At 42.5% G+C, this 12239-nt stretch overlaps 1 protein-coding gene across 2 annotated transcripts in view; it reads left to right on the forward strand.

The window, feature by feature from the left end:
- The window catches only part of FAM149A (family with sequence similarity 149 member A), a 69143-nt gene extending 61527 nt beyond the window's left edge, over nucleotides 1-7616 (forward strand). For both annotated transcript variants that reach the window (XM_084856625.1, XM_084856627.1), the window contains exons 13-14: nucleotides 2741-2819; nucleotides 5555-7616. In XM_084856625.1, coding sequence (XP_084712751.1) covers nucleotides 2741-2819; nucleotides 5555-5628 — 153 coding nt within the window. In that variant the 3' untranslated portion in view covers nucleotides 5629-7616. The remainder of the gene's footprint in view (nucleotides 1-2740; nucleotides 2820-5554) is intronic.
- The last annotated feature ends 4623 nt before the right edge of the window (nucleotides 7617-12239 follow it).

Raw genomic sequence — 12239 nt, forward strand, 5'->3', positions numbered from 1 at the left:
AATCTGTCACTGCTTCCATTTCATCCCCTTCTATATGCCAGGAAGTGATGGGGCCAGATGCCATGATCTTGGTTTTTTTAATGTTGAGTTTCAAACCAGCTTTTGCACTCTCCTCTTTCACCCTCAACAAGAGGCTCTTGAGATCCTCTTCGCTTTCTGCCATTAGGGTGGTATCGTCTGCATATCGGAGGTTGTTGATAATTCTCCCAGCAATCTTAATTCCGACCTGTGATTCATCCAACCCGGCATTTCTCATGATGTACTCTGCATATAAGTTAAATAAGCAGGGTGACAATATGCAGCCTTGTCGTACTCCTTTCCCAATTTTGAACCAATCGGTTGTTCCATGTCTGGTTCTCACTGTTGCTTCTTGTCCCTCGTACAGGTTTCTCAGGAGACAGGTAAGGTGGTCTGGTATTCCCATCACTTTAAGAATTTGCCACAGTTTGTTGTGATCCACACAATCAAAGGCTTTAGCGTAGTCAATGAAGCAGAAATAGACGTTTTTCTGGAATTCTCTTGCTTTCTCCATGATCCAGCGAAAGTTGGCGATTTGATCTCTAGTTCCTCTGCCTGTTCGAAACCTTGCTTGTACTTCCGGTAGTTCTCGGTTCGCATACTGCTGAAGCCTAGCTTGTAGGATTTTGAGCATCACCTTGCTGGCATGTGAAATGAGCGCAATTGTGTGGTAGTTTGAACACTCTTTGGCGTTGCCCTTCTTTGGAATTGGAATGTAAACTGACCTTTTCCAGTCTTGTGGCCACTGTTGAGTGTTCCAAATGTGTTGGCATATTGAGTGCAGCACTTTAACAGCATCATCTTTTAGGATTTTAAATAGCTCAGCTGGAAGACTGTCATCTCCGCTAGTTTTGTTGTTACTAATGCTTCCTAAGGCCCACTTGACTTCACTCTCTAGGATGTCCGGCTCAAGTTCAGTGACCGTACTCTCCTGGCTGTCAGGGACATTCAGATCTTTCCTGTATAGTTCTTCTGTGTATTCTTTCCACCTCTTCTTAATCTCATCTGCTTCTGTTAGGTCCCTGCCTTTTTTGTCCTTTATCATGCCCGTCTTTGCACAAAACGTTCCCTTGAGATCTCCAATTTTCTTGAAGAGATCTCTAGTCTTTCCCATTCTGTTGTTTTCCTCGATTTCTTTGCATTGTTCATTTAAGAAGGCCTTCTTGTCTCTCCTTGCAATTCTCTGGAACTCTGCATTCAGTTGGATATATCTTCCCCTTTCTCCCTTGCTTTTCGCTTCCCTTCTTTCCTCAGCTACTTGTAAAGCCTCATCAGACAGCCACTTGGCTTTCTTGCATTTCTTTTTCTTTGGGATGGATTCCGTTGCTGCCTCCTGAACAATGTTACGGACCTCCGTCCATAGTTCCTCAGGCACTCTATCAGGTCTAATCCCTGAAATCTATTCCTCACCTCCACTGTATATTCCTAAGGGATATGATTTAGGTCATACCTGAATGGTTTAGTGGTTTTCCCTACGTTCTTCAATTTAAGCCGAAATTTTGCAACAAGAAGCTCATGATCTGAGCCCCAGTCAGCTCCAGGTCTTCTTTTTACTGACTGTATAGAGCTTCTCCATCTTTGGCTGCAAAGGACATAATCAATCTGATTTCGATATTGACCATCTGGTGATGTCCATGTGTAGAGTCACCTCTTGTGCTGTTGGAAAAGAGTGTTTGCTATGATCAGCGTGTTCTCTTGGCAAAACTCTATTACCTTTTGTCCTGCTTCATTTTGTACACCAAGGCCATGCCTGCCTGTTATCCGGGTGATTTCTTGACTTCCTACTTTAGCATTCCAATCCCCTATGATGAAGAGGACATCTTTTTTTGGTGTTAGTTCTAGAAGGTGTTGTAGATCTTCATAGAACCGATCAACCTCAGCTTCTTCGTCATCAGTGGCTGGGGCATAGGCTTGAATTACTGTGATGTTGAATGGTTTGCCTTGGATTCGTACTGAGATCATTCTATCGTTTTTAAGATTGTACTCCAGTACTGCTTTTCCCACCCTTTTGTTGACTATGAGTGCTCCTCCATTTCTTCTAAGGGATTCTTGCCCACAGTAGTAGATATGATGGTCACCTGAATTAAATTCGCCCATGCCTGTCCATTTTAGTTCGCTGATTCCCAAGATGTCGATGTTCAATCTTGCCATCTCATGCTTGACCACCTCCAGCTTACCTTGATTCATTGACCTTACATTCCAGGTTCCTAAACAATATTGTTCTTTACAGCATTGGACTTCCTTTTCACCACCAGACACATCCACAGCTGAGTGTCCTTTCGGCTTTGGCCCAGCTGCTTCACTCTTTCTGGCGCTACTTGGAAATACCCTCTGCTCTTCCCCAGTAGTGTATATTGGACACCTTCTGACCTGAGGGTCTCATCTTCCGGCGTCATCTCTTTGAGCCTTGTGATACGTTCCATGGGGTTTTCTTGGCAAGAATACTGGAGTGGGTTGCCATTTCCTTCTCCAGTGGACCACATTTTGTCAGAACTCTCTGCCATGACCTGTCCGTCTTGGGTGGCCCTGCATGGCATAGCTTATGGCTTCACTGAGTTACGCAAGCCCCTTCACCACAACAAGGCAGTGATCCATATGTACCTCATGTACATAGCACTAAACCACAGTTTAGCATTACATGTGAATACAGATACTGTCTAGCCTTGACTTAATACAGAAAAAAGCCTGTTATGGATAAAATAAATCTATATGTCTCTTTCAGTCAGATACACCTCATAAAAGGTCATTGACTTCTATGGATTTTGCTAATCATATGTGGACAGGTCAAGGGGTGTTGACAGGTAAGACCTCTATTTTATTCAAGAAAAAAGTAGGACTATAGCACAAAGTGCCAACCCTCTCAAAACTGAGATTCTCAGTTTCAGCATGTTGGCATTTTGGGGAAAATGGGGTAGATTGAGGAATAGGCTTTTTACTTAACAACTAAGTTGGACCCAACGAACAAGAAGCATAAAGCAGGGGTGGGGGCCAGATAACCCACCCAATCAGCCTTCTGTGGCCTGATGACATCAGGGGTGTGGCCACAGCCCTTGATGTCATTCAGTCTGTGGCCATGCACTGGTGGGAGCTCCTCCTGCCGGCACTTTGGTCAGGAACCCACCTTCACCTGCCTTGCAGCTTCCCCCTGTTGGGAAGGACATGGGGTAGGCAAAGCTCTTAGTGCGCCATTCTGCCGTCCCATTGGGAGGGCAAACGGCAGGCTAAGGGGATCCCCTCTATTATCTCTAAACATTGTTGGGAGGTAACGGCAGGGATTCTCCCCTGAAGGCTTCTGGGAAGGGCTTTTAGCCAGTGTCCTGTGGCCAGGTGAGCTTGACTGACTGCCAAATTGGCCCATGAGCTGGAGGTTCCCCATCCCCAGCATAAAGTATTTCATACAAAATACCTCTGTATGAAAGATGTGGAGCAGCAGGTAGGAGTTCATGTATTCTTTACGGGCTTCATGCTCATCTCCATTCCTTGGATTTAAAGTCATCTGAATACATTTTGCATTGGGCACGTATATTTGAGGTATACAATGGAATAAAAGGTTGTTGATACATTGGCCATAGATAGCAAAAATACCATCCGCTTAGGCTGCAATCTTAAACATGTTTACTAGGGAGTAAAACCCATTTGTCAGTAGGTGTTCTGAGTAAAGATGCTTGGGGTTGCTCTGTTCAGATTTTGGAATCTGTATTTAATTTGTACAGGTCTTATTATCATTGGTGCTTGCACAGCTGTAGAACTATTCCTGCAGCATTGCCAGAGGCCCAGCAGAGGGCTGCCTTTCCAATGGAAAGCAACAGCCTTTTTTTTCTCCTCCCATTTCTCCACACAGACTGGCTTGTTGCTATTTTAAGATCTCATAAACTCAGTCACGTGTCTGTGTAGCATGACTGTTCATAGTAGGTTATAATGCCTCATGGTCCAAGCATATTCTCCACAATTGTCTCATTGTTAGTGAAATGCATATGAAATAAAAACCATTTTTCCATCAAAAAAATAAATGAAATTGAATATTCCTTTTAAAACTTTGTTTGGTCACGGTGATGTGTTGAAAGATGACTTTCAAAAAAATAAATTTATTTGCAATGTTGTAAGTACTTCAGAACAGCAACATGCATTTAGTCCCCCATCAGTTCATTCTGTCTAGTTACCTAATATGTATAATATATTTTCTTGCACTTGAGTAAACTAGCAAAAATAATTAGAGAAACAAATATGAATTATTCTATGAAGGGCCTATGTACAATTCCAAAGACTATTTTTAATAACAAAATATCACAGGTAGTATTTCATTTACTGCTAGTTGTGTATATTCTTGTGGGGGAGTGAGTTTTGGTAGAATCCCTCACACAATGTCTGGGATGGAGCTGTGTGGACAGACAGAAATGCTGAGAACTGGAGAGTTGTGTGGAAAGAGGGCCCAAGGGTAAGATTCTAGGAGAAAGGAAGGCCACAGGATGGTAGTAGGCTCATTAGAACCAGAGAAGAAGATTAGCAGACATTTGAGAGAAAAGGTAACCGGGGAAAAGTGGCCAGAGCAATCAAGCACGAGAGTGCAGTCTGGCAGAAAAACTTCACATAGGGATTGTATGTTATAGATGTATGGTGGCAGGAAGCAGACAATAGTGCCCCAGATAGGCAGGGAGATTGAAGACTGGGAAGCTAATGGGAAAAGGGCAGGGTTGGGGTAGCTGTAGGAACCAAGATAGCATGAGCAATGGGCTGAAATGCAAGACTTAAGGAGGCAGAGGTTTGAAGGACACATGGAGTTAAGAAAACAAGTGGCTTAAAGAAGAGTAAAAAAAAAAGGTAAAGGTGTCCCCAACCAGTCGTGTCCGACTCTAGGGTGCGGTGTTCATCCCCGTTTCTAAGCCGAAGAGCCAGCGCTGTCCGAAGATGCTTCCGTGGTCATGTGGCCGGCATGACTGAACACCGAGGTGCACGGAACGCTGTTACCTTTCCCGCCGATGCGGTACCTATTTATCTAGTTGCAATTTCTTGCTTTCAAACTGCTAGGTTGGCAGAAGCTGGGACTGAAGACGGGAGCTCGCTCCGTCATGCGGCACTCGGGTCTCGAACTGCTGTCCTGCCGACCTTCCGGTCTGCAGTTCAGCGTCTTAACCACTAAGCCACCGCGGCCCCCTATTAAAGAAGAGGCAGCACTGGAAAAAATTACTCAGGCAAGGATCAGGAAGGGAGTGGAACAGGCAGGGAGGTTTTGGAGGCTTTAGTACTTAGGGGTGGTGGCATTCAAATAGGTAATTAGAGCAGGTAGGCAGCTAAATTGATACATTGATTTGAGCCTCTGACTGAAACTGCTGATCAGAATAACATTGTTGGCTTCAACTTGAGTATTCTTCTCTCAACTTCCTATGATGTAAGATCCTACTATTCCTATTTTACAGATGGGAAATTGAGGTCAGAAGAGAAGGTCACCCACTGAAAGAATTTGAGCATAAGTCTTCCTGTTTCTAATAGACTGTATCTACTTGTGCTCAATATTGCCTGATAATATTTTTGCTTGCAGGTTCACAATTCCATGCCAAAGCATTCCAGAGAAATCCATCTGTCTCTAGGAGGAGATTTCAAGTTGCTTCATAACATTTAGCAGAACACAAAAAAGCACTCCAGCTACCATTAGGAGAGATGAAGTATCAGTATTGAAGTTTTGTGTCTTAGTGTTCTATATCTCTGTGTATGGCCAGTTTGTAAGTTGTTGGAAATAAGGATGATTAGTAGGGAGGACATAATGACAGTGACCGGGTTCACACAATCATCAGGGAAAAATAAGCCATGATGGAATATATATTCCATCCCTGTGCTTGTGGGCTATGTAATTAGCATAATTACCCTTGCTGTATGTGGGTTGTTGCGATGTCTGATCCCAGCGAGGGTGGGTGGTGGGGATGGTTTACAAACTACCCTGAAACCCATGGTTTGTTCTAGGGTTTCAGGGTAGTTCGTAACCTGCCCAGTGGCTTATTTCTGGAATGTGGAGTAAGAGCTGGTGCCCTTTGCTTTCTAAAAGCATATGCTGAGTTTAATCAGAAAGTACCTTCCTAGTTCTGTTTTCTTCTGTGGACCAGGTACAAGTAACAACTACAGCTGAGCCGAATTGTGACCCCCCCACACACGTTGGTTTTTTACAGGGAATAAATAGAGCATCTTTAACCAAAGAGCTAGGCAAATTGCATGAAAATGGAATGTGTTCCGCTGCTTTTTGCCCAAGTTCTGGACATGAATCGTAGCCCAGGCAGAACTGTGTACAAGCTCTCAAAGGTTGGCCTTTGAGGCTTCAGGATCACCCTGAGCTAGTCTACAGGAGAAAAGTATTTAAAGGGACTTTAGCTAAGCTTCAGCTAGTTCGGTAGAAGAGCTTTCCTAAGATTGGACAGTCAGGTCTAGCAGTTGCACAGCTCTCTTGCTCCTAAAGCTCCTGGAGCCTTTAAAACCAGCTTTTGGGGGCTTTTGCACACTTCCTTCTAGTTCAGGACATAGATGAAATTTTGAGGAATTTACATGGGTCTACCCTAAGTAGTACTAACATTGGATACAACCCAGTGTTTCAGCTCAGCTACAGTAAGAAGTTGCATATGTCCTTAGAGTTTATCCTAGGGATGAGCAGATGTTCCCCATAGCCCCATTTCATTTTGTTATGATTCCATGGGTTGAATCTATCCCATATCATGCTCAACCTTGCTTTCTGGTTTAACTGGGACAGTCTCTAAAAATTATTTTGGAATTGGGATATGACCAATTTGCTGCCAGTTTTTTTCTTTACAAGCAGAGCATATGCACATTGATTAAAATGTCATGCAAAACCAAATCTTGGGATTCCTTTCTGCACAGTCATTTGATCCTTGCATACATGGCCATAGATTAAAATCACAGTGCAAAGAGGAATCAAGATTCCTTTTTGCAAAATATTTTAATCAGTACACATATGCACTAGTACACTTAAGTAACTTGTCATAAAAAATACACAAAATGTTAACTGTGGCAAATTGTGCACGTGTAGAGGTCTAAACCAACTTTGAAAAAAAATATATGGAAGAATAAGCAGATCTTGAACACATTGGTGCCACTTTGTAAACAAGAACCCACAAAATCAGGGATATGACTTCCCTGATTTATGTTTCTGCAAGATAATCCTCTTCTTACAAACATTTTGGCCAGCTTATACACTGATTATGTTAAATGTCTTTAAATATTCATTTTAACATCTTTTTCTAATTATGTCATTTCCCTTTGTTTAAAAGTGTTGCTTCTTTGGAACTTTTCTTTGTCATTAATTTGACATATCACTACTTGAAGAGTGATTTAGAGAGACAAACTTCACTTATTGATTGTAATTAACATGTCAAGCACTGTAGAACAGCTTCAATGGATACATTTTCAGAAAAACAAAATTTCTCTATCCAGAAGAATTATACCATAGATAGGACCTCACGGAGCCTGCTTGCTGGATTATAAATATTATGTTTATCAGGTTTTTCCTTCCTGAACTTTTTAAATGTCACATGCTAATGTAAAATAAATGATTTTATTTACTAAGGCAGCAAATTAATTAAAAATGTGCTTCATAAGCCATGTTCTGTGAACATTTATTTCTTTAATACATTGCTATACCTCCCATGTTCCTTGGGCAGTTCATAACAATTAAAACTATAACATAGAGCACAATAAAACATGATAAACAAAATTTAAAGCTACAGTATAAAAACAAAGTAAAACCCAGCAGCAGTGTAAAGATTTAAAAATACAATGACAGATTTTAAAACAATAAAACTAAAGAACTAAAATGGCTGGGAGAATAAGGCCTTCATCTGATGCAGAGAATGTCTAGGGATATATGGGGATTATGCTGATGATGCTCCGTTCCTCCCCCCCCGGAATCCTGGCCGGCCGGCTGTGCTCCGCAGCGATTCTGCGGAGCCACCGGCTGGCTCCGCCAGCAGCTGGACATCTGGCCGCTGGCTAGCAGGGACACAAATGGCGGCGGCCGTAGCCGCTGCCGTTTGCGTCCCTGCAGTCAGCCGTGATAGGCTACGTAGATGTTTACGTAGCCTATCACGGCTGATTAAAAAAACAACGTGCGTACGCAAATTTGCGTACGTGCGTTGTTTTTTTTTTTTTTAAGTCAGCCGTGATAGGCTACGTAAAGATTTACGTAGCCTATCACGGTGTTTTTTTAAAATGTAGCCGTGATAGGCAATGTAAATCTTTACGTGGCCTATCACGTTTTTTTTTTAAAAAAAACCTGGAAATGGCAGCGGCGGCAGCCAGTCAGAAGACTGGCCACTGCTGCCGCCGCCAGGAAGATCCGCCCCAGGTAAGTCCTGTCCCGGGGGTGTGGCGGGCCGTTCCGCCACCGATTTCGGGGGGCCGAATGCGCTGGCATTCAGCCTCCCTGAGATCCGTGGTGGAACTTTCGTACATTCTTAACTGAATATCACAATGCAGGCTCCAGGCAAGCCTCCCTGGGGAGGGCACTCCACAACCAGGGTGCCACCACAGAAAAGTCTCTGTTCTTAGTAGCCACCTGCCTCACCTCATTTGGCAGGGGCACCTGGAGGAGGAAGGTCTCTGAAGATGGTCTTAGGGTCCAGCCAGGTATATGTGGGAGAAGATTATCATTCATATGTATAGAACCATTTTTAAATGTTTTCATTTTCATTACAGTAGTGATCACAGTAGGCACTCTGCCAACATGAGGCCCATTAGGTTTATTGTAGTGTGTACACATGGAAAGATGGCCTGTTTCTTAAAGAACTGTAGGCCAATTCATCCATACAGGCTCCACATATTTTCTCCATATGGCAGGTATGTCAGAGCATGAGGAATGTTAGTGTGAAACAAGAAATACATGGGCCAGGAGCAGCAAGGAGACTGTTGGATTTTCCCTATTTGTATTGCACTCTTCTTCCAAGGAGCTCAAAGTGACATGTATAGGGATCATCGCATTCTCTTCTCACAACAGTCCTGCAAGGTAGGTTAGCCTGAAGGATAGTGACTGCTCTTGGTCACCCAGGAAGCTTCGTTGCTGAGCGGGGATTTGAATTCAGGATATATGCAAATCATAGTCATGGTCTAGAGAAGTGTTTCAATAATAGTCTTTGTTTCTTGATTCAAAGGATTCCTTGGCAGTGGTTTTGTCCCTTCCTGCTGCTCTCTTTCTTTAGTTCTTGTTTCAAAGTTCTGGGTCCCATATTCAAGTGTCAAGCTCAGCTATGACTTGGAACTTGTCATAGCGGGTAGGTGTTTGTTTAAAAATATTTGTTCAGTGCGGTTGCCATTATTTAAGTAACTATTTCGGTAACCAGATCAGTAGAATTCTCAGGTGTGTTTTTTTAAAAAAATGTTTCACTTTAAAACAAAAGCCAGGGTTGTTCAAATCCGTTCATCCAGCTCTTCTGACAAGAACTGATTGAGTTAGTAAACCTGCGAGACATAACAGCAGCTCCATGAATGGCTCATATATCTTCTGGTCTGAGAGGGCTGCACTGGACAATCACTCATTAGCTCTGAAGAGTCTATAATTCAGTGTTCCATTTCCCTATGACTCTTTCAGTCCAGGCTTTCCTGTGAAGTGCACTTTATGCTCTGTACTTAGTGCCGTGTATTGGAACCAGTAATCATTTGGGAGGAAATAAAGGGCAGGGTTAGTTGAGCTGAACATTCTGCCACGTGTCACTCTATTTTTCCTGAAGCACCATTGCAGAAACATTATTTTCTGCAAGCACTATTTGCAGAACAAGCATTTGTTTCATTAAGCTATGTTGGCCAGCACGGGAACAGGATGAAGAACATGTTCAAGGGATAGGGGAAATATTCTTCAAAGTGGTTTTGTGGGTGTATTACTAGAGAAGGCAATGTTTATGTATGTGCAAGCTAATTTCTTAAAAAAATGGAAATGGTGAAAAGGCAGCTTTATCTCTGGATTTGGGGAGCAACCTTGTTGCAGCAGCAATAACCTGCGACTGTCATGATAATCACACTCTGCCTAGGCTGGAAAGCTTTGGAAAAATAAGTGAAATATCAGTGGTATAAAATAGCATGATCAGGACGGTGTATGCTGGTGATGAGGGCGGAGGCTGCTGCACACAAGAACCACTCAAACTCTCCTCCTCCTCCTACCACCATTTTAATTTCCTGTTTCTCCCAATAATGAAAATCAAGTTGCCTAGATTATCATCGCTAGAATAATGTTACAAGATGTGCAACTGCTTTTTCTTTCTTCATAAACACTGAAAATGGGTCACAATTTTCTGTCTGTGTGTAGATCAGAGATGTTTGCAAGGCATTATTTATTTATTTATTTATTTATTTATTTTTACCACTTACTATAATAAAATTTCTTAAGTCAATCCCTTACAAATAGTTGCACCAGTTCATAGAACAGAAGCATTTCTAAACAGATATTTGAGTTGTTGTCCTTAATTTCCATCTTCTATTTCACTTCCTGAGTGTTAGAAACTTTTCAGAGACAACAAAGGAATGCTTGTGTAAGTTTCTTATGTACAGTCTCCTACCAAATGTTTCAGATAAGCTTAAGCACCTAAGCTGTGGATGAAGCATCCTTTGAAAAATTGGATTTGTTGCTTTATACTACTGTTCCAACAATGTAGCTAATAATGTAGCTACTTTTTCATACTGGTATTCCTGTTGTGGGTTTGAAATAAGAAGACATTAAAAGTGAGCGAGGTTGTATGCACATGAACAGTGTTAACTACTTCTTCATGAGTTACAGTCAAGGGCTGTACATTGCCCATCCCTACTAGAGCTTTCCAATCTGGCAGGTGCAAAAGCAAATTGCATCTGTGGGTGAACATTTCTCCCCAATACATTATGGATAGATACACCGTGGTGCAGCCAGGGTGGATCACGGGGCCAAAGTCCAGGGCCCCTGTAGCCCAGGAGGCCCCAAATGGCAGCTGATAGGGGCAGCAGCAAATAGGCCCGGTATTAGACTGTGAGCTGGTAGGGGCTGACACTGCTCATTGCAGCATCGTTTTTATTTTTTAAAACAACATTTTATAGTTGGAGCAGCTGGCTGGGCATGTACGTGGTTGCTGATGCTCATTGTTTTGTTTTTACTTTAGAAATATACTTTTCTACAACAAAATGCTGCTTATTCCCAAGTAACTGTCCTTAGCACTGGGGGAGCAGAAGCAAACCCCATTTTACCCTTGTAGTCATGGGGGTGCTATGACTTCAGTGGGTTTAAAATACAAAACTGTACATGCTCGAAATGGTGGTGGCGGTGGACTTGAATACTGCGTCTAAAATGTGCAAGTGAACTGATAACTACCTAAGTAATTTTATTTTTGCTTTGTAGACAGAGGAAGTGGTTTAATTAAGTCAAGTTGCATGATCTCTCAGTATTTACTATTTAATGTGCCAGGCTATATAGATATCATATGCACTTTCTAGTGCATCTCTCAAGATCAATAGTCCTGATAAACTTTACCCTGCTTGTTAGCTCTGGCTTCTTTCACTGGTGTTTTTAAATGAGCCATTTTGTAGAGCTACAACATTACTGTTCTTCTATGTGTCTCACAGCACAATCCTATGCATCTCTGTAAGTGCCAGAGTTCAGTGGTGCTTACTTCCAGTTCCAGGCAAGTGTTTGTAGGATTGCAGCCTTATGCCCCAAGCAAAAGAGTGAGTCCCTAAAGCGGCATTTACATTGGGTTGATGATGTCCTTTCACCAGCAGAACAGACACTGGTAGAAGATTGAATTCTACCTCCAACCCCCTCCCCACACCCCTCAAGATTTTCTCTGAAGGATTAGGCAATGCTCCAGTGCAGTTTCCTGTTTTATTTTGGCTTTCCATTTCACACTGCTAGAGTGATAAATAACCAAACAAAACACATGTCTGAATGTAAGTGAATGGAGTACAACTTGTTTGTGTTATCTGTATTCAGCAGAATGCTGGTTTGGGTTGGGGGAGTGAAGGTTTGATGGATGTGGCAATTTTCCACAACCAGAAGTGTGTTTTGTGTGGAGTATCTTGCACTTACATTTTCAGCATAATTTTGTGATGTCAGGTGATCTAGGCATATGGGTACTGTTCATCCAAGTGAGCCTCCTTGGAAATACCTATACACACATGCTAGCAGGAGTGCCTTCTTGCTTTTTCTTGCCAAGCCCTGCTCACTTGCCTGCTTGCTTCGCTGGACTGTTTTACTCTGCAGCCTGCTAGTAAGT

Source organism: Heloderma suspectum, chromosome 5 (genome assembly GCF_057233095.1).
Source record: "Heloderma suspectum isolate Gila_16-S chromosome 5, 16-S_ref, whole genome shotgun sequence".
Taxonomy (NCBI): Eukaryota; Metazoa; Chordata; class Lepidosauria; order Squamata; family Helodermatidae; genus Heloderma; species Heloderma suspectum.